Genomic DNA, 20,821 nt, shown 5'->3' on the forward strand with positions numbered 1-20,821 from the left:
TTATGATTCGGATGTGGTATATATATATTCTCTTTTAAAACTAGTTGCATTTCGTGTTTATGACAAATTATGCCCATCAAGTTGACATAGAAATTTTTTCTAGGAGGTATGTGAACCGGAAATTCCAACCGACCCTATTGTCGAGAGGTTAAATTTAGTTGAAAGAGAAAATGAGTACTTGAAAGAAAAATTGAAAAGAATTGAGGGGGAGAAGATGGAATTGGAGTTGCATGTTGCCGATGTCGTCGATGATCACAAGATCAAGATGGAGAAAATGCGCTTGAAGATTAGAAAGATTAGAAAATATGCCATCGATAGTGAGGCTTGGTATCATTATGCTGTTGGATCCATTGTTACCTTAGTTGCGATCTTGATCGTATTTGTTGTTGCATTTAAATGCTTTAGCTAGAGAGTTATTTGTTTGTTGCATTTAAGTGTTGTATGAACTTTATGTATGAACTTGTATTAATTTGGTCTATTCGGTGTTGTGTAATGAAGATGAGCCGGCAATGGATGTACGATGACCGATGCTCTCCCCAGTTCGTTGAGGGCGTGCATACTTTTTTGCTTGCGACTGAGGCAAACAAGCGGGCGGATGGTTTTATGCCTTGTCCATGTGCTTGCTGTAAGAATGGTCACAATTACTCTACGTCAAGAACCATTCACATCCACCTGTTTAAGTCCGGTCTCATGCCCCACTATAATGTTTGGACCAAGCACGGAGAAAGAGGGATTATGATGGAAGACAATGAAGAAGAAGAGGACGACGACAGCTATCCTGGCCATGGGTTCCCTGAATACGATGATACAACAATGGGGGAAGAAGCTGAGCCGGTAATGCGGGAAGAAGCTGAGCCGGCAATGCGGGAAGAAGCTAAAGAAGAGGCATCAGATGAGCCCGTTGATGATGTAGGTCGGGCCATTGCCGATGCAAAGAGAAACTGTGCAAGTGATTTGGAGAAGAAGAAGTTGCAGCGCATGTTAGAGGATCACAAAAAATTGTTGTACCCGAATTGCGTAGGTGACAAGAAAAAGCTGGGCACCACACTGGAATTGCTGCAATGGAAGGCAGAGAATGGTGTATCTGACAAGGGATTTGGAAAGTTGCTGGTAATGGTAAAGGATATGCTTCCAAAGGACAACGAATTGCCCGAGAGTACGTACGAAGCAAAGAAGGTTGTCTGCCCTCTAGGGTTAGAGGTGCAGAAGATACATGCATGCCCTAATGATTGCGTCCTCTGCCGCGGTGAGTACGAGGATTTGAACGCTTGCCCGGTATGTGGTGCATTGCGCTATAAGATCAGCCGCGATGACCCTGGTAATGTCGAGGGCGAGCGCCCCAGGAAGAAGATTCCTGCCAAGGTGATGTGGTATGCTCCTATAATACCACGGTTGAAACGTTTGTTCCAAAACAAAGAGCATGCCAAGGCGATGCGATGGCACAGAGAAAACCGTAAGAAAGACGGAAAGTTGAGAGTACCCGCTGACGGATCGCAGTGGAGAAAAATCGAAAGAAAGTATGGGAAGGAGTTTGCAGATGACGCAGGGAGCGTATGGTTTGGTCTAAGCGCAGATGGCATTAATCCTTTTGGGGAGCAGAGCAGCAACCATAGCACCTGGCCTGTGACTCTATGTTTGTATAACCTTCCTCCTTGGTTGTGCATGAAGCGGGAGTTCATTATGATGCCAGTGCTCATCCAAGGCTCTAAGCAACCCGGCAACGACATTGATGTGTACCTAAGGCCATTAGTTGAAGAACTCTTACAACTGTGGAATGGAACAGGTGTACGTGCATGGGATGAGCACATGGGGGAAGAATTTGACCTGAAGGCATTGCTGTTCGTGACCATCAATGATTGACCTGCTCTCAGTAACCTTTCAGGACAGACAAACAAGGGATACCGCGCATGCACGCACTGTTTGGACGATACCGACAGTATATATTTGGCTAATTGTAAGAAGAATGTGTACCTGGGACATCGTCGATTTCTTCCGAGCAGGCATCCCGTAAGAAAGAAAGGCAAGCATTTCAAAGGTGAGGCGGATCACCGGACGAAGCCTCGCCAACGTACTGGTACTGATGTACATGATATGGTCAAGGATTTGAAGGTGGTCTTTGGAAAGGGTCCTGGTGGACAACCTGTTCCAAATGACGCTGACGGACGCGCACCCATGTGGAAGAAGAAATCTATATTTTGGGACCTGCCCTATTGGAAAGACCTAGAGGTCCGCTCCGCAATCGACGTGATGCACGTGATGAAGAATCTTTGTGTGACCCTGCTTGGCTTCTTGGGCGTGTATGGGAAGACAAAAGATACACCTGAGGCACGAGAGGACCAGCAACGTATGCACGGAAAAGACGGCATACATCAGGGTCATGCAAGCTACGCTCTTACCAAAGAAAAGAAGGAAATCTTCTTTGAATGCCTGCTCAGTATTAAGGTACCATCTGGCTTCTTGTCGAATATAAAGGGAATAATAAACATGGCAGAGAAAAAATTCCAGAACCTAAAGTCTCATGACTGCCACGTGATTATGACGCAACTGCTTCCGGTTGCATTGAGGGGGCTTCTACCGAAAAACGTTCGATTAGCCACTGTGAAGCTATGTGCATTTCTCAATGCAATCTCTCAGAAGGTAATCGATCCAGAAATCATACCAAGGTTAGAGAATGATTTGCTGCAATGTCTTGTCAGTTTCGAGTTGGTGTTCCCACCATCCTTGTTCAACATCATGACGCACGTCCTAGTTCACCTATGCGAAGAGATTAACGTTTTGGGTCCTGTATTTCTACACAATATGTTCCCCTTTGAGAGGTTCATGGGAGTCTTAAAGAAATATGTTCATAACCGTGCTAGGCCAGAAGGAAGCATCTCCAAGGGCCATCAAAATGAGGAGGTCATTGAGTTTTGTATTGAGTTTATTCCTGACCTTAAGCCGATTGGTGTTCCTGAATCGCGGCATAAGGGCAGACTGGATGGAAAAGGCACGCTAGCAGGGGAACAAATAATATGTATGGACGGACATTCTCTCACTGAAGCACACTACATAGTTCTACAGAATTCTGCCTTGGTTGCTCCGTATATGGATGAACACAAGAATTTGCTACGCTCCAAACACCCGGAGCGGTCTGATGACTGGATTACACGTGAACAAACCAGGAGTTCCGCCAGCTGGTTGCAGACACGTACCATGCATGACACCTCTATTGAAGATGACCTGTACTTGCTATCCCAGTTACCATCTTCGAATATAATGACTTTCAAAGGGTACGAGATAAATGGTAATACATTTTACACGATCGCCCAAGATAAGAAGAGCACCAACCAAAACAGTGGTGTCCGCTTTGATGCAGAAACCAAGACAGAAAAGGAAACATATTATGGTTATATACAGGACATATGGGAACTTGACTATCGACGTGGTTTGAAGGTCCCTTTGTTTCGGTGCAAATGGGTCAATATGACACAAGGCGGGGTAACGGAAGACCCGCAGTACGGAATGACAACAGTGGATCTCAACAATCTTGCGTATGCAGACGAACCATTCGTCCTAGTCAATGATGTGGCACAGGTTTTCTATGTGAAGGACATGTCTACCAAGCCAAGAAAAAGAAAAGATAAGGAAGCGAATGCATCGTACGATGAGCCAAAGCGGCACATAGTTCTTTCTGGGAAGAGAAACATCATGGGAGTGGATGACAAGACAGACAAGTCAGAAGATTATGAAAAGTTTGATGAAATTGCTCCATTCACAGTGAATATTGACCCGAGGATCCCGTTAAATGATGAAGATTTTCCATGGTTACGGCGCAAAGGGACACACGCGAAGAAAAAGTTTCACACCCAAAGATCTGGGATGTGATCGGCTTCACTATCACCACTTTCTTCTGTGTTTCACACCCAGAAGGGAATCTCTGTAATAGTTAGGGTAGTTAATTATGTGTTTTGACATTTGAAACGCGAAGAAATTTTATGTACAAACAAATTCTTTCATGCCTTTACTGATTTTTAAAGTTAAGTTATTCACAAACTAGTGATTCACACTAATTTCAAATAATTCAAAATTTAAACTATTCAAATTTGAAAACTACGGGCACTAACAGAAAGTTTGTAATTTTTTGTACCTAAAGCAAAAATATTCACAAAGAAACTCTAAATACACAAAAAAAACAACTCAAAATAAATAAAGCAAAAAAAAAGCCCGCCTACTAGGCCAGAGCGGCCTGCATACGACTAGAAACCCAACCTGTTGTTGGGCCAGGATGCAGGCCTGCAAAGGCCCAGTAGGCCAACAGGGCAGCACAGAACATGTAGGCCCAGTAGGCCTGCTTTGGGGAGGAGCTCGAGAGAGCTACCGCACGGGGGTTTATAAACCAGTGTGTTCGCCCCTCGGCTAGCGAGGTGGGACTAAACTTGCGCACCGCACCTGCCTCAGTGCACCCTCTTTAGTACCGGTTCATGGCACCAACCGGTACTAAAGGGGGGCCTTTAGTACCAGTTGGAGCCACCAACCGGTACTAAAGGGGGTGCGGTTCCCGCCGCTTGGCCTGGCCAAAATAGGCCTTTAGTACCGGTTGGTGGCTCCAACCGGTACTAAAGGTGCCTTCTATATATACAACACTTACGAAAATTTCATTCTCCCTCTGTTTCTTCCTCTGTTTCCCCATTGAAGCACCGCCCGCGCGCCCCGATCGATCGACACCGTCGCTGTCGCCACCCCCGTCCCTGTCGCCGCCCTCGTCTCCGTCGCCGCCCCGGGCCCGTCCCCGTCGCGCCGTCCCCGTGTCACGCCCCGGCCCGTCGCCGCCCCCGGTCGTCACCTCGCCGTCGCCGTCGCCCCGCTGTGAGCTCTCCCCCTCTAACCCCTCTCCCTCGCCCCCGGCGGCCACCATGTGCGCTGCCCCTCCCCGAGCCCATACACACACACACACAAGCATGATGAACACACACACACACACGTACATATGTATGAATTAATGCATGTATATATTAGTATATACGTATTTTGTATGTTTAATTAGTTTAGATTTTTTAGATTATTATTTTTTCACTAGTATATATGTATGAATGCATGTTAGATGGATATAATTAGTGTTTAATTATTATGGAATTTTTTTCACTAGTATATATGTATGAATGCATGTATGATTGCGGACAAGTTCGTTCGTCAGTGCGGAGTTCTTGTGAAGGACCAACTCCCGATCTCCCTTCAAGAATGGAGAGAGCCAGCAAAGCCACGTCCAGATCTTACTTTTGTCGACGACAGACAAAAAAGTCTGCTTTGGGATACTCTCATGGAACATTTCACCCTACCAGATCATTTCACAGAAGCAGATGTGCAGAAAGTCAAGGACGCTGCTCTTAGGAAGATGGCGGTTGCATTCAAGAACCACAAGAATCGTGAATGGGACAAGTACGTCAAGGGAGGAAGGAAGACTCCAGTATTCGAGGGAACACTAGTGAATCAAAGTGCTCATTGGGACGATTTCGTGAAATTCAAGGATTCAGAATTATCTAAGGAACGGTCAAGAATAAACAAGGCCAATGCCGCAAAAAAGGATAAGTTCCATAAGCTGGGGCCAGGTGGCTATGCGGTGGGAATGCCTAAGTGGGATAAGTCTGAGAAAGAGATGCTGGATGCAAGTGTCACTCCAGAAACATTGAGCTTGCCCCCCCCAGGTGCAGGACTTGGTTCTATGCGCATGGGGGGGAGTTGGACCCGAAGACCGGCAAAGTTTCCAAGAAGGCATGTCTGGACGGAGCCGAAGATAAGCTACTTGTTGCAATAGAAGAGGCTCGATCCGGGTTGTTCGAGCCCAACAGAGAGAACGAAGAGCTTACGCGTGCCCTGGGAAATCCTGAACACCCGGGAAGAACACGAGGCATGGGCGCTATTCCGTGGTATGAGGGGTTTTCGGACTGGAACGCCGACTATAGAACCCGTGCGAGAAAGAAGATTGCGGAGGAGAAGAAGAGGAAGATGGAGGAGGAGCAGAGGAAGCTCGACTATGAACGCCTTCAAGGCCTAGAATCAGCGCACGCGGACTTGGCAATCAAATTCCTGCGGCAGCAGGAGCAGATCGACTCACTTAGCCAGCAAAGGGGGTCTCAGCAGCTGCAGCAGCTAGCGGATGATCCAGCATTGGATACCACCGCCCCATCCATGCCGAGAAGCAACGTGGGTTCCGCCCCGTTTGACGCAATGCTGGATAGATACCCCGTGGATAACACCACGGAGAACACTAACTGCGAGCTACACTTCAAAATTAAGAACATATCCTTGAAGGTGGCGGACGGCGTTGCTTATACAAATTCCCCCGATGCAACCTTCCATTGCAACCCGATTCCAGCAGGCTATGCTCGTGTCATGGTTGATGAGGTGGTGGACCAATATTCGGGGCTAGAGCTTGACATTCCTGGAGGTGACGAGGAGCACACACTCGGAGATGCCAAACATCGTTTCATCCTATAGAGAAAGGATTGCATCATCTTTCGAAGGCCACCGACACCGCGTCACCCGACTCCTCATCGAAGTCCGCCACCGAGTCAGCAGACTCCCGCTCCTCCAAGTCCACCAACGCGTGAGGCCACTCCTCCTCGTCCAATTCCGGCAAAGTGTCAGGCCACTCCTCCTCCAAGTCCGACACAGCGTCAGACGTCCACTCCTCCTCCATGTCCGGCACAACCTCAGGCCACTGCAAGTCCGGCACAGCTTCAGGCCACTCCTCCTCGTCCAACTCAGCCCCGTCAGCCGTCTCCGCCGCCTCAGCAATCGCAGAAGAGACACCCCGCAGCTATGGTGCGTAGCGGTACGAGTCGAGGTCATAGTACAGGAAGTACAGGCGGAGGCAAGCGATACAAATATGGTCCAAACCTCAGTACTCCTCTTCCTGAGAGGGCTTACGACAGGACCGAGGAGCAAACCAATGCCATAGTGCGGGCAGAAGTCGACGCCCATTTTGGACCGAAACCACCACCGCCGCCATGGGAGAAAGTGCCTGTGGAAGTAGTTGACCACTTCATTCGTATGGCTCAACCACCAGCTCCTAAGCCTATTGACACAGACTATGAGCGCCACATCAGGAAGTTACATCGACAACGTCTACAGAAGGAGGCGAGCTCGAGCTCGAGCACACAACAAGCAGCTGTCAAAAAATGCGGGAAACCGTTGCCCAGCTGGGAGAACAAGCGGCGCAATCGATCCCCCCGCTTGTTGTGCCGCGAACAACACATGACAATACACGCGCCCAATATTATTGTGGGCAAACAGTTTACGTTCCCGAGGTGGGCGATGTGGTAATAACCCAGGAGCATATAATGCAGGCTGAAACTCTCAACATCACTGTTGGACAACTCCTCGAGATTGAGGACATGCCTGTGCTTACAGAGGAGGAAATAAAACGGAAATATGCCCGGGGCCAATCTTTGGTCAAGCCAGAAGAGGTCAAGAAGCTCCCAACGAGAATGTATGAATTGCATCAATGGTACATGGACATTACCAAGAGATCCGATCGAGAGTCCCTCATGGTGCAAGTCAAGAAGGATCATTACTACCATGAGAAACCTGTGACCGTTGAGTATTCTGAAATGTTTCAGTTATACAATCAAGACGCACTCGACAAATCTATCGTCAGTTGCTATTGTCTGTAAGTGATTTCTTTCTGTAATTTAAGTCTCAAGCTAGCTGTAATGATCCTTTTGATCAATCATTACCTGTAATTATCCTCACTATATTCTTTTCTGTGGTATTATGCAAGATGAAGATGTATGAAATGAGAAAAGGTGGACGCTATGGCATTGGGTCCATTGACCCAAACACCGTTAATGAATACACATCGAAAATAAACAAGCATCATGAAAAGCAGGTAGAGGACAGCATGCTAGAGTTCTTGAAGCGCCTCAAATACAATGAAGATATACTACTTCCTTACAACTTCCAGTGAGTCACACTTTCTTGTACTACAAATTCTCTGTTTTTGCCTACTAGCTAGCTACATGTTTTTGCTTACATATGCCCGCTTAATTAAGATATGCAAACGTGTGTGCATGCAGATTTCACTGGATCTTGTGTATCATTAAAGTTGTCGCCGAAACAGTTCAAATACTGGACTCACTACTCAAAGCAAATAGTGACTATAACATCTTGTTTGGGATAGTCAACAGGTAATTTCAATAATTATTAACTATATATCTCGGCCTATTTAGTTCATCATTTCATGATATGAACTATTTAATAACCCCTTTATTCATTTTCTTTGTCGGCGGGCAGGGCTTGGGCAAGGTTCATCAGCGTCACGGAAGACGGATGGAAACGACAGCTGAAATGGTTTCGACCCAAGGTAAGTAATTAAGTAGTACTAGCTAGCTAGCTAGCTGCCATCTCTTTAATTATCATGCTTGATTAATTATTATCTGATCAAATTAAATTCCATTCTCGTAATAAAGGCCCTGAAGCAGGCGCAGGGGACTGATCTGTGTGCATTCTGCATTTGCGAGAACATTCGCATGATGGCGTCCGAAAGGAGCAGATCTCAAAGACAGGAATGGGTACGCTTGTCAGAACACTATTCACAATTTTTACACCATTATCAATATCTAGTCACACAACTAATACACATGCATATTGATCTCCTTCTTAACAGTTCAAAGAGGTGCGGGACAAGCTCCTAGAAATGGAGCGCGTAGAAGCACTTCAAGAGGAAATAGCGGGATTTTTGCTCGACCAGGTCATAAATCCGAAGGGAGAATACTATTACCCGCTACCGCCCCCATCGACCAGGTCATGAACCACTTCCAATTGTCATCGTGCTCCGAAGGCACTAATTAGGATAATGCCACTGGCTGCGAAGGCAACATGCATATGTAGGAGAAATTGTATATAGCTATACATGTGTGTATGTGTGAATTAATATGGTGGCTTGTGAGACATTGATGATATATATATGATTGGTTCTACTAGAAATTCTATTTACATATATATATATGCATAACGTGTACAATGTGTATTATCGTAAAATACCAGCAAACGAAAAAGAATTAAAATGGAAAACACAAAATTAAATGAAAAAGAAATCATAAAACCAAAAACCCCCCAAACATTTTAGTACCGGTTGGTGTTACCAACCGGTACTAAAGGGCTCCCGGCCCCCGGAGCTGGCTCGTGCCACGTGGTTGCCCTTTAGCACCGGTTCGTGCTGAACCGGTACTAAAGGGGGGCCTTTAGTGACCACACTTTAGTGCCGGTTATGGAACCGACACTAAAGGGCCTTACGAACCGGTGCTATTGCCCGGTTCTGCACTAGTGTGTGTAGATTGGGTACGTTGTTCATGCTCTACCCCGTTCCGAGACAGGATTTCGGCGGCGCCTTCCTGTTGTTCTCTGGATGCACATTCTCTCAGCATTTTGCTGAGACGTGTATTTGGAGAACAGCGGGGAGGTGCTGCCGAAATTTTGTCTCGGAATGGGGTAGAGCATGGACAACGTACTCAATCTACACATTCTCGGGTGGGATTAGGACCCATCTTTACCTATTAGAGATGTAGGTGGATTAAATGTCGTTTCTTGTCAAGCTTGTAAAAAATAAAATATTGATGTGAGTAATTTAAATGAATCCTTAATTTTGTTGTGTGGCTTCCAATAAAGCAGATATGGCAGATAATCAATGGATGTATAGTGGGTTTTTTCGTCGGAATCAAGTAACAACAGAGTGGGTCGAGAAAACTGATGTGTTTTTGAAAGAGATATTCCGCAGTCCAATAAGGGTGGTGCCAGAATGCCCATGTGCCAAATGTAAGAGACGTATCCGCAGAGATAAGAGTGAGATGACTAAGCACCTTCGCACACATGGATTTATTCCCAACTTTAATATGCCCATAAACTTTGCCTAGCGGGACCGTGGTAGAGAGGATGTGATATGAGAACGCGTCGCTGGTTATGAGGACGATGGGGTTAGAGACATGCTAGATGATGTCTTTGCTGCACAGCCGACACCTCCGTCACATTCAGCCAATGAACCGGAGGAGCCGGAGGAAACCGCAAAGGCCTTCCTGGAAATCTTGGCCTCGTCAAATAAACCTCTCTATGAGGGTGCCAAGCTGTCTGTGCTGGATGCCATCTCGCAACTAATGGCAGTCAAGGCTAAGTATGGCTATAGCCGAGGTTGCTTCGAAGCATTTCTGGGAGTATGGGCTAACAGCCTGCCTGAGGGCCATGAACTGCCGAAAACCGTGTACGCTATGAAGAAAATCATGAAGGCGCTCTCCATGGACTATGAGAAAATACATGTTTTTCCAAAGAATTGCCTTTTGTTTAGGCATGAGTATGCGGATGACAAGTACTGTAGGAAGTGCGGTTCCTCTCGGTATATTGAGGTGTTCGATAAGCATGGTCAGAAGCAGCAGCTAAAAATCCCTGTGAAGGTTCTTCGGTATCTTGATTTTATAAAAATACTGCAGCGCCTTTTCGTCACCGAGGAGTCTGCCAAAATGATGAAGTGGCACAAGGAAGGGAAAATGTACAATCTAAAAAAAATTGTACATCCATCAGAAGGTGAAGCATGGAAGTCATTCGATATAGAGTAACCGAAGGAAGCAGCCGAGGCTGGGAATGTCAGAATTGCTATAACAGGTGATGGGTTCAATTGATATGGTATGTCGTCTAATCCATACACCTGCTGGTCCGTATTTGTTATTCCACTCAATCTCCCTCCCGGCGCCATAATAAAACGCAAGATCATGTTCCTGTCGCTTATAATTCCGGGGCCTGAATATCCGGGGAAGAATTTGAGTGTGTTTATGCAGCCGTTGGTGGATGATTTGCACCATTCTTGGTACTTCCCGAGGTTGACATACGACCGGCATCTGCAGAAAAATTTCTTGATGAAAGTTTGGCTACAATATTGCATGCATGACTTTCCCGGCTATGCCCTGTTCTGCGGATGGTGTACAAGTGGAAAGATGCCTTGCCCAGTGTGCATGCAGGCCTTGATTTTCATTTGGCTGAAGAAGGGTGGCAAGTATGTTGCCTTTGACCTGCATCGACAGTTCCTCCCTCCAGACCATCCTGATAGGGAAGACAAGAAGAACTTCACAAAAGGCAAAGTTGTCCATGAAGTAAACGAGATTCCAACTTTTGTGGTGTGGATGTGCTTGCTCAACTGAAAGCTCTTAAGCCTGCCGGTGAAGGGAAAGGCAAAGGCAAAGCCACATGCGAAGATGAGGGCGAGGGCAAAGGAAAAGGTAAAGGGAAAAAATGTTTTGAAGGATATGGTGAGACGCACAACTGGACTCACATTACCCCCTTCACGCAGCTTCCCTATTTTAAGGACCTCAAACTTCCATACAACATCGATGTGATGCACACCGAAAAGAATGTCGTAGAGTCCCTTTTTCACATGATCCTCAACATTCCTGATAAGACAAAGGATAATGTTAATGCTAGAGTCGATCAACAGAATATTTGTGATAGACCACGTCTACACATGCAGCCTCCCACAGGCAGTCGAAAATCTTGGTTCAAGCCAGATGCTGACTTCGTACTTAAAAAGGATCATAAGATGGAGGCATTCAAGTGGCTGAAATACGTCGTGAAGTTCACTGATGGTTATGCGTCGAATATAAGTAAGGGGGTCAATCTTTTAATGGGCAGAGTGACCGGGCTCAAGAGTCATGACTATCATGTATGGATTGAGCGGATTATGCCGGTGATGGTTCGGGGCTATGTTTCCGAGCGTGTCTGGCGTGTGCTTGCGGAGTTAAGCCATTTCTTCCGCACGCTTTGTGCTAAAGAAGTATGTCCTAAGAAGATAAAAGAAATGCATAAGAATGCGCCGGAGTTGATATGCAAACTAGAGAAGATCTTCCCGCCAGGCTTCTTTACTCCGATCACACATCTCATTTTGCACCTCGCGAACGAGGTATTGTTGGGGGCCCTGTGCAGAATCGTTGGCAGTACGGCCCTGAGAGACAGAACAAGCATCTGAGACAGAAATGTGGAAACAATGCTAAGATTGAAGCTTCCATAGCTGAGGCGGTTATCCTAGAGGAGGTGGCAGACCTCAGGACAGCCTACTATCTGGATCATGTTCCCACGTTGCACAATAAGGTTTCTCGATACAATACAGAAGAACCCAAGTATAAACCCAAGTTGCCTCTATTCATTGAGCAAGGTGGCAGGGCTGGATGCTCGACACCTTATCTCATGCCACGAGATGAGTGGGAGGATGTCATGTTCTATATCTTGCACAACATCAAGGAAGTTGAGGATGAGTGGATGAGGTAATACCTTTGCACCATTCTTTTAGTCAATTCGTTATGTTCACTTTGCCTAGTTCTTATACCGCTTTTCTTATTGTAGTCGATTCGTTGAAGAAGAGTGGACGGGAATGCTACCTCCGACTGAAGCGGAGGCACTTGCTCTTCTCCGAAAGGGTGCTGATGGAAGGAAAATTTTCATTGTGTGGTTCATGGAGAAAGTAATTTTTCACACTTCACTATTACCTATTTAAATTAAACTCATGCACCCTATAATTTCAATTAAACTTGTAGGGAAATGATCCGACCGAATCAATGGATGAAGAATTGAGATGGGTTTCCATGGGTTTTGACCCTGCCGTCATGACATGCCAAAAGTATGATGTGAATGGGTATCGCTTCCATACAGAGGAGCACCAGAACAGTCGGCCTGATCCCAAAACCATAAATACCGGAGTCTTCACTGAAGGAGATAATAAAGTAGATTACTACGGAAGGGTAGGAAAAATATACGAGCTTACATTCAAACGTGGCCGCGAACACCTAAGTCTCACTGTGTTCAAATGCCGATGGTTCGACCCCAAAAAGGGTCTGAGACATACGCCTTCTGTTGGTTTAGTTGAAGTTAAACCATCAACCGTCTATGCCGGAGCTGATCTCTTTATCGCCGCTACCCAGGCCACACAAGTATATTATCTGCCTTACCCATGTCAGAAAGAGTACCTAAAGGGTTGGGAAGTTGTGTTCAAGGTGTCGCCACATGGTAAGCTACCAGACCCGAACGATGATGATTACTACAACATAAACCCCATGACATACGAGGGAGTGTTCTATCAAGAGGAACATGATGACGTGGTCGGAAACAACGAGGATGATGACTTGGGTTATGTTGACCTGGACCCAAACGACGACGACACACGGATTGATTGTGAGGCAGTTGTGAATCAAAGAGACATAATTATGCTTGAAAAGTTAAATGAAGACACTGACGATGAGGAAGAGCCTCCACCTCCGTCAGACAACGAAGAAGATATGTGTGATAGTGATGATGAGACCGGTTCACAAATAGATTACAATAGTGATGATTCATATGGGTTCTAGAAAATGTAAGTTCTTTTAATGATCATTACAATAGTATGCTTAATGTGCTCTTCTGTTATTAATGTTTTTCCTGTATGCTTGTTTATTTGATATCCTTACTAATTCTTTATTCTCTTCTCAATGCAGGTTTGCTAACCATGGGCAAGTCCAGCGGCGCCAGTTTCCTTAGTAAATTCAAAGGACTTACTCGGAGTGGACGAGCCCACAAGGTTCCCTCCCGACTACGCGAGGATGACACCTCACAAGGAGGTGGAGGGGTTGGGGGAGGAGACCCTAGAGGAGGAGGCGGTGGGGGGGAGATCCCCTAGAGGAGGAGGCGGTGGGGGGATAGGCAACCGGAGCAAAAAACTCCAGGCCGCGTCCGAAATAGGAGGGTCTTCTTCGATGCCCTCCTATACAGAGGCACCTTCTGAGTCTGAGGAGGAGGAGTATGTTCCTGATGGTGAGGAGGAGGAGGGCGAGGAGGAGGAGGCCGAGGAGGAGGAGGTCGAGGAGGAGGGTGAGGAGGAGGGCGAGGAGGGTGGTGGAGGGGAGGTTGATCCCGAGTTGTGGGGTGACGTGCCACCTGGTGCTCCGCAGGGGTGGCTGCATGGTAATGCCGGACTACCTACACCACCTTCTATCGAGGCGCACAATTGGCTCATTGAACCTGCGGGGACAGAGTAAGTGCCTCTCAATCATATTTTCAACACATGACAACATTTTCTTATTGTACACATGGCAATCCTTTGATTCTTTTGCAGAAACTGGATCCTTCGCGGAAAGGGCCGTAAACCGAACGGCCTTATCACTGTCCTGTTGAAGGAGTTTTGGCCTGGCCTATTCTGCCCGCGGCCAGACAGGGACCCACAGCTGCGGGTTTTGGCCACGAGCTGGGCCCACTACGAGGCTTGCAGCAACGCGGAGTACGGACGGCCGCTAAGGCCGTGGTCACCAAATTTTGGGTAAGTTCTCTTCTGAATCACTTGTCTTCAGTTTCGTTCATAGTTTATCATTGAATCACTCAACTCATGCCTTGTTTGCTTCTGGTTTATGCATGATTGCAGCAACTCTATAGAGTTCTTGACGAGCACAAGGCCAGAGCCGACGTAGTCTTGCTTGCGGCTGCGAAGAAGAAAGCTCGTCAGTTGCAGTACGAGGTGCGCTGGGTTGCCGTCTCGTAGTACTACCATATCTACCTGCAACAAAAGATGACCAAAACTCAAGCGCAGAGGCAACGACTTACCTTGAACAGGGAGCAGTTCATGATGGTAACTATTACTAACTTATCATTGTTTCAAGCAGTCAACTATATGTTTCGTGCTCACATGTCATGCTTCCAAAATTTGCATAGGTTGTTCCTCGTTGGTGCTATGGAAGGCATGACGGATGGGCGAGTTTGGTGGATAGGTGGCTCGGCGACGATGCAAAGTTTGCTGCCAAGAGCATCAAGGCCCGGGCTAACCGTGGAAAAGACGGGACACACGGCCAAGGAAACAGGAACCACTGGGGCTTCAAGGCCATGAAGGTATATCTATATGCATGATGCATTTTTGTTCTTGTTTATCGTCATGTTCTTATGTATGGCTAACTTCTATTTGACGTTGCAGGAGGACAAGTTGAAGAGGCCGCTCTCAGACATTGAGTCGTGGAAGATGGCCCGCAAGCGGAGTCATCCCAAGGAGGGCGAGAGCCAGTACTACGGCAAGACCGAGGAGCACCTGGAGTCTTACAGTCAGTACTATCAGAAGTTGCATCCAGATGTTCCTGTTCCCGAGGTCGCCCAGTCTCAGATCGACGACACGGCGGTGGTGGCCATCCAGGGAAAGTCACATGGTCGGTATCCGTGTTTCGATGGCTTGATAACCCCTTCGATCCCGTACACACGGCTTCGGTCTACCAACCCGAGCCAGTTAGAGAGTATGGGGCGTTCACAGACTCCCTTAGCCTGCCAGCATGCTGTAAGTACTTCCCCTTTATCTTTTTCTCTCTAGCATTCTCAGTTCATTTTCAGCATTGCTCACTTAGAAACAACCTAAATTATGTAGGCATATAAGGCCTTTGTCGAGCATAGGAATCTCGAGGTGCGAGAGTACTTGCAACGAGTGAAGGCAAATGATGATTACAACCGTCAGATGATGGCGGTTAGTTTTGCCCTCTTAAAACCAAGCTAAATTTTTGCACTTTCATTCCTTCTGACCTTCTAGTTTGCTTGTTTAACTAACATCCAAGCTATGTTGGCATCTTGGAGTAACCGCACGGATCCACCACAAATGGGACCCCCACCACCACCTGCGGGAGAACCCCCACACATGCCCACGTTTGATGAATGGGTGGCACTAGGCAGTGATAGTCCGGTTAGTACATTTGCCTAACTACTGACAAACTAGTTCTCGTCCATTCAACACTATCATATCATACTTACCGTTAGAATCTTCTCTCAAACATGTAGGGGACCGGTGGCTCGACTCCTGCTCCGTCGACCCCAGTCACTCCGATCTTCCAGAGTGATGGTGGTCGCGGTGGCGGTTTTGGCGGAGGTGGTCTTGGTGGTGGTGCTTTTGGCGGAGGTGGTCTTGGTGGTGGTGGTTTTGGTGGAGGTGGTCTTGTTTGATGTCATGATGATTCCATGCATGTGGCCGTCATGCCATGCCTTTCATGTTGCTACTTTTATTATGTTCCATGTCTTGCACTAGTTTTATGTTCATGAACTTTCGCCGGTGATGATCTTTAGATGATGATGATGAATTTGAGTATGGTTAGATGATGATGATGAACTTGAGTATGTTTAGATGATAAAATGTCATATTTCTGCATAATTCTATATTATTCTGTTTTGAAATGCTGTCAAATGAATTGAAAAAGAGAAAACAGAGAAAATAAAAAAAATAAAAAAACTATGCCTACGGCAAAGCCGTCGGCATATATAAGCCCAGGAGATACCAGGACGTGCCACGTGGCAGAGATATGCTGACGGCAAAGCTGTCGGCATAGTTTTCGGTCTATGCTGACGGCTTTGCCGTAGGCATATCTCTGCCGCCAGGAGAAACCAGGGGCCGACACGTGGCAGAACTATGCCTACGGCAAAGCCGTCGGCATAGATCCGTAGGCATAGACCTGCCACCAGGAGGCACCAACGGGTGCCACGTGCCATTCCATGATTCGCCCGCGCTTTTGACGGCGCCGTCCATTGCCGTCAGACGGAAAACAGTGCCGACGGCTATACTATGCCGACGGCTGATGCCGGGCCGTCGACATAGGCGCCTATGCCAACGGCTATACTACGCCGACGGTCTAACAAAACTACGCTGACGTGATATACGCCGACGGGTCTATGCCGACGGCAGCCATAGGTATAGATCTATGCCGACGGCATAGGACCTATGCCGACGGCCCTAGGCCGTAGGCATAGTCCGCGAGTCCGGTAGTGACACTCGGACATGAATAGTAAATTAAAAATTGAAATTTTTAGGCATCCAAGATGCTCGTGTGCGCAAGGTTCGTGCAAATATTCGTGGTGTTTGGACATCTAAGAAGCTCATGCTAAAAAAAATTAGGCGTGTGAGAAACTTTGAAAAAAAATTGAAGCCGATGTTCCCTTCGCGCAACCACGGCGTCCAAATCAGATGCCACGTGAAGGAGGAGCCGACATCGCCGTCATGCCATGTCTGGCGCGGCAAGGCAATGAAGGACTAAGTGCCCTCGGCGATCGTGAAGTCGTGCGGGCGCCTCCTCTACTCGGTGGTATCAGCGATGGCGGCCCCTTGTCCCGGAGCATCATCTCGGTGTTGAAGAAGGCAGCCAGGGAGGTGGCGCGTAGGAAGCAGCGCAATGCGGCGCATCGAGCAGCATTGACGAAGTCTGACGTCGTGACGGCCTCAGTCCTCACGGAGGCCTAGGGCCGCGATCAATCGGTGACCACCGCGGAGACATCTAAGTGGCGACAGTGCCACCTCAACGGAAATCTTTTCGGAATCGGGAGGAGTGGTCACTCAACAATACCCCTGCTGCCACCGGCGGGGGCAAGGGCATGGCTCTCCCCGACCAGGGTCAGTGTTGGCCGAGGCAGCCCTCCGCATGGCGCATGACGTAGCAAAACGGCTCCTCTGCGAGCATTTGGCGGCGGCCGGGTAGGCTGCCATGCCCATGCGACATTCCGCCGTTGGAAGGACCACTCCGACGACGATGATGACACGGCCTACGATGGAGGTGCCATCAGCCATGGGCCATCATGGTCAGACGTACAAGGTCACCGTCCGCTACAAGTTAATTTAGACTCTTTTATTAGGTTTTATAATCGAAAGCACAAAATATCGGCTGATTTATGTGAAATATATCAAACTTTTGTCTCCTTTGCATGAATTATGTTTGAATATATTTTTATTGTGGGTGGAGGTTTACTGTAAGTATTGAATAGCCGGATGTGTCAGCAGATAAATATATATCAAACTTTTGCCGGCTTTGCATGAATTAAGTTCGACCTACTCGAATTCTACCTAGGTAGAGGCAGAGTCATACGTATATTATACAAGCCGGTTTCGATTCTACGTAGAGGCAGGGTCATACCCCAGAAGTTTCAGTGCATGCATATATAAATCTTCCAAACCCAGGTAGAGTCTCGTCGCATCGATCATAAGATACGTTGGCCGCCGTCGAGTGCGTCTTCATCATCAATCTAGCCGGAGAGATGTCGTCGTGTCCGCCCTACTACGCGCCCGTGTCCTCTGATGAACCTGAGGAGTCCTCCGTGTCCACCGTCGTCGCCACGGCGGTCGGCGCCGGGCACCACATGCTCAAGGTCCAGGGCTACTCGCGACTCAAGACCATGCACGGCGGCAACGGCACCTACGTGGAGTCCAGCGCGTTCAAGGCAGCAGGCCACACCTGGAGGATCTGTTGCTACCTCGATGGGAAGCGCCCGGAGGACGCCGGCTTCGTCTCGCTGTTCCTCAAGCTTGCCTCCACCGACAACGCCCCCGCCGCCGATGCCACCACCACCACCGGCAACGTCCCCGCCCCCGATGCCTCCACCGAGAACGCCCCCGCCCCCGCCGCCGCCGCTGAGAGCGTCGTCCACGCCGAGTATGAGTTCACCCTGGTGCACCACCGAGGCACGCTGATAAAGTGGCCGTCGCGCAGCGTTTGCGGGAGCGCCTCCGCCTTTTGCTTGAGCAAGATGTGGGGCTTCCGGCCGTTCATCAGCAAGGAGGACCTGGAGGGCTCCAGGTTCCTCAAGCACGACTGCTTCGCCGTCCGGTGCAAGGTCACCGTCCTCCAGGAGTTGGCCATCAAGGAAGAGGACGCGAGGCCCCTTGGCCCTGGGAAGGCGTTTGCTAGGTTTCTATGTAGTTCCATCCGTGGATAGATGCGCTTCTCGCAATATTTTTGGCTCTTGCGTGTTCGGAGAAACTTGTTATACGTTTACTATTTCTTCTTCTCGTTTCATGTGTACCCGTATCTTTTTTTTTAGGAAGTATGCTTGTATTCAAGTCATAAATTAATGCAAAGTTCTTGATCCATACAAGCACACAGCCCATGCATAAATAACCGAATAACAAAGAGCACCCTAAAACAACGAGTAAAACACGAAGATCTCCGAAGCTTTGTGTTATCATCCCTAAACCTTGCGACAAGACTCCTGCAACACAAGCATCTGCAATCAGACCTAAGCAGGTAATAAACTTCAACCACAGTATAATTGTCGCCACTGTTGGGATTCGCCCTTCAGGATCGATCACATCAAATCACAATGACAACAATCCTAACCGGACTAGACTCCAAGCGCTCACACGGGCCAAGTACTATGACGACTCGGCATGCAAGCTAATTACAAGCCGGACACGATCTAGTACACAACCCCCACGTACGTCAAGGTTGACTCCAATTAGTACTACTACACGGCAACCAGCAAAGTAGCATCTAACTAGCACTAACTAATTAAGCTATAATAAAGATTATGCTAACAATCTCCCCCTAATCTTGACTTTGTCATCTTCCTCGTGCTTTTTCTCATCTTGACTTGTTGCAGGAAGCCAAGCTAACTAAGATGGAGGCGGATAACTGGGAGGAGTTACAGTTGAAAGCAGCCAGGACTATACGGTTGTGTTTGTCGGACCAAGTTATTTATCATGTGATGGATGAGAATTTGCCGAAGAAGATCTAGGAGAAGCTGAAAAGTCAGTTTATGTCCAAGACTGCGACGAGCAAGGTGTATCTGAAGCAAAAGTTGTATGGGATGAGGATGTAGGAGGGCTTAGATCTTGTGGAGTATATGAACGCCTTTAATCAAGTCGTGACGGATCTAGCACGCTTGGGTGCGACGGTTGACGACGAGGATAGGGAAATTTTGCTTCTTTGTTCATTGCCATCATCCTATGACCATTTGATCACTACTTTGACGCATGGCAAGGAGATCATCAAGAATGAGGATATTACTGCGGGATTGCTATCTTATGATATGAGAAAGAAGAACGTGGTGGAAGTATCTCATGGTGAAGGTTTGCTAGTCAAGGGTGAGGAAGGGATATGAGGCTAGGAAGAACAAGAAAAAGAAAAGAATATACAGTGTCACAAGTGTAAGCAGTGGGGACATATGAGAAAGGACGGTCCAGAACTCAATGGTGGGCAAGTGCTAATAAGGCAACTCATGGTGATGACTTAAACAGCAGTAGTGATGTCCTCATAGTATCATACAGGCAGTCAACCAAAAGTGAAGCGTGGATGTTGGATTCATCTTGCTCTTTTCATGCGACACCCAGCAGGGAGTGCTTCTCTTCGTACAAGTCTGGTGAGTTTGGTTTAGCCTATGTGGGCGATGACATGGGTTATCGTGTTGCTGGAGTAGGTGACATCAAAATCAAGATGTTTGACGGAGTTGAGCGGATGCTTCGGGGAGTCAGGCATGTGCCAGTGCTAAGGAGGAATCTAATTTCGCTTGGTGTTCTTCATGATGGTGGTATGGTATTCCATTGTGATCGGGATAAGAAGACCGTGAGAATCATGAAAGATGAGGTGACCATGATGATTGGAGGGAGGACAGCTTCGCATCTTTACAAGTTGCAAGGGAGCACTATTGCAGGTGGAGTCACGGAGACTGGAGTTGCGGGAGTAGCAGCGGGGTCTCACGGCGGCGGCGGGTCTGGGGCAGACTCGTCGAGTAGCTCTCAGTAAGCTACGAAGAAGACAACACAAGTCTGGAGTACATGGAAGTTTGACGCATGGACAAATTCAAGGTGGTGAAGAATATTCGCCAAGGTGGACTTTGTTGTGTTTGTGTCGAATATTTTGTACTAGTTGGGTTACGTTTGGACTTGGTGTTGTAGTGTGGGTAGAATACTTGTAGTGCGGAGTCAGACACGTTGTACCCTTGGCCTCTTATATATGAGGAGGCACCCCACATTGTAACCATGACAGCTAGATAGCGACAGGCTCGCAAGGGGGTGCCGGCGTCTTGTGCCGGTGTTGCGGTATCTTGGGGAGGAGCGCCC

The 20,821-nt window shown here is 47.7% G+C and overlaps 2 protein-coding genes and 1 pseudogene across 2 annotated transcripts; all 3 read left to right on the forward strand.

The window, feature by feature from the left end:
* The first annotated feature begins 498 nt into the window (after positions 1–498).
* On the forward strand, positions 499–3,864 carry LOC147983649 (uncharacterized; annotated as a pseudogene).
* Positions 3,865–14,545: 10,681 nt separating this feature from the next.
* On the forward strand, positions 14,546–17,233 carry LOC147983650 (uncharacterized). The gene is made up of 5 exons (XM_087540812.1): positions 14,546–14,605; positions 14,689–14,862; positions 14,945–15,295; positions 15,383–15,478; positions 16,961–17,233. Exons 1-5 carry the CDS (start codon positions 14,546–14,548, stop codon positions 17,231–17,233), a joined length of 954 nt encoding a protein of 317 aa, XP_087396938.1.
* A 788-nt stretch (positions 17,234–18,021) lies between these two features.
* Positions 18,022–18,699, forward strand: LOC147983651 (BTB/POZ and MATH domain-containing protein 1-like). Its single transcript, XM_087540813.1, has one exon. The coding sequence runs from the start codon at positions 18,022–18,024 to the stop codon at positions 18,697–18,699; it is 678 nt and encodes a 225-aa protein (XP_087396939.1).
* Positions 18,700–20,821: the final 2,122 nt, after the last annotated feature.

This window comes from Triticum urartu, chromosome 2A (assembly GCF_056163025.1).
Source record: "Triticum urartu cultivar PI428250 chromosome 2A, HENAU_Tu73, whole genome shotgun sequence".
Lineage (NCBI taxonomy): Eukaryota > Viridiplantae > Streptophyta > Magnoliopsida > Poales > Poaceae > Triticum > Triticum urartu.

Coding starts and splice junctions, on each gene's coding strand:
- LOC147983650 (XM_087540812.1), top strand. CDS start 14,546: ATGACCAAAACTCAAGCGCAGAGGCAACGACTTACCTTGAACAGGGAG. Junction 14,606..14,688: donor ACAGGGAGCAGTTCATGATG/GTAACTATTACT, acceptor AAATTTGCATAG/GTTGTTCCTCGTTGGTGCTA. Junction 15,296..15,382: donor CCTTAGCCTGCCAGCATGCT/GTAAGTACTTCC, acceptor TAAATTATGTAG/GCATATAAGGCCTTTGTCGA.
- LOC147983651 (XM_087540813.1), top strand. CDS start 18,022: ATGTCGTCGTGTCCGCCCTACTACGCGCCCGTGTCCTCTGATGAACCT.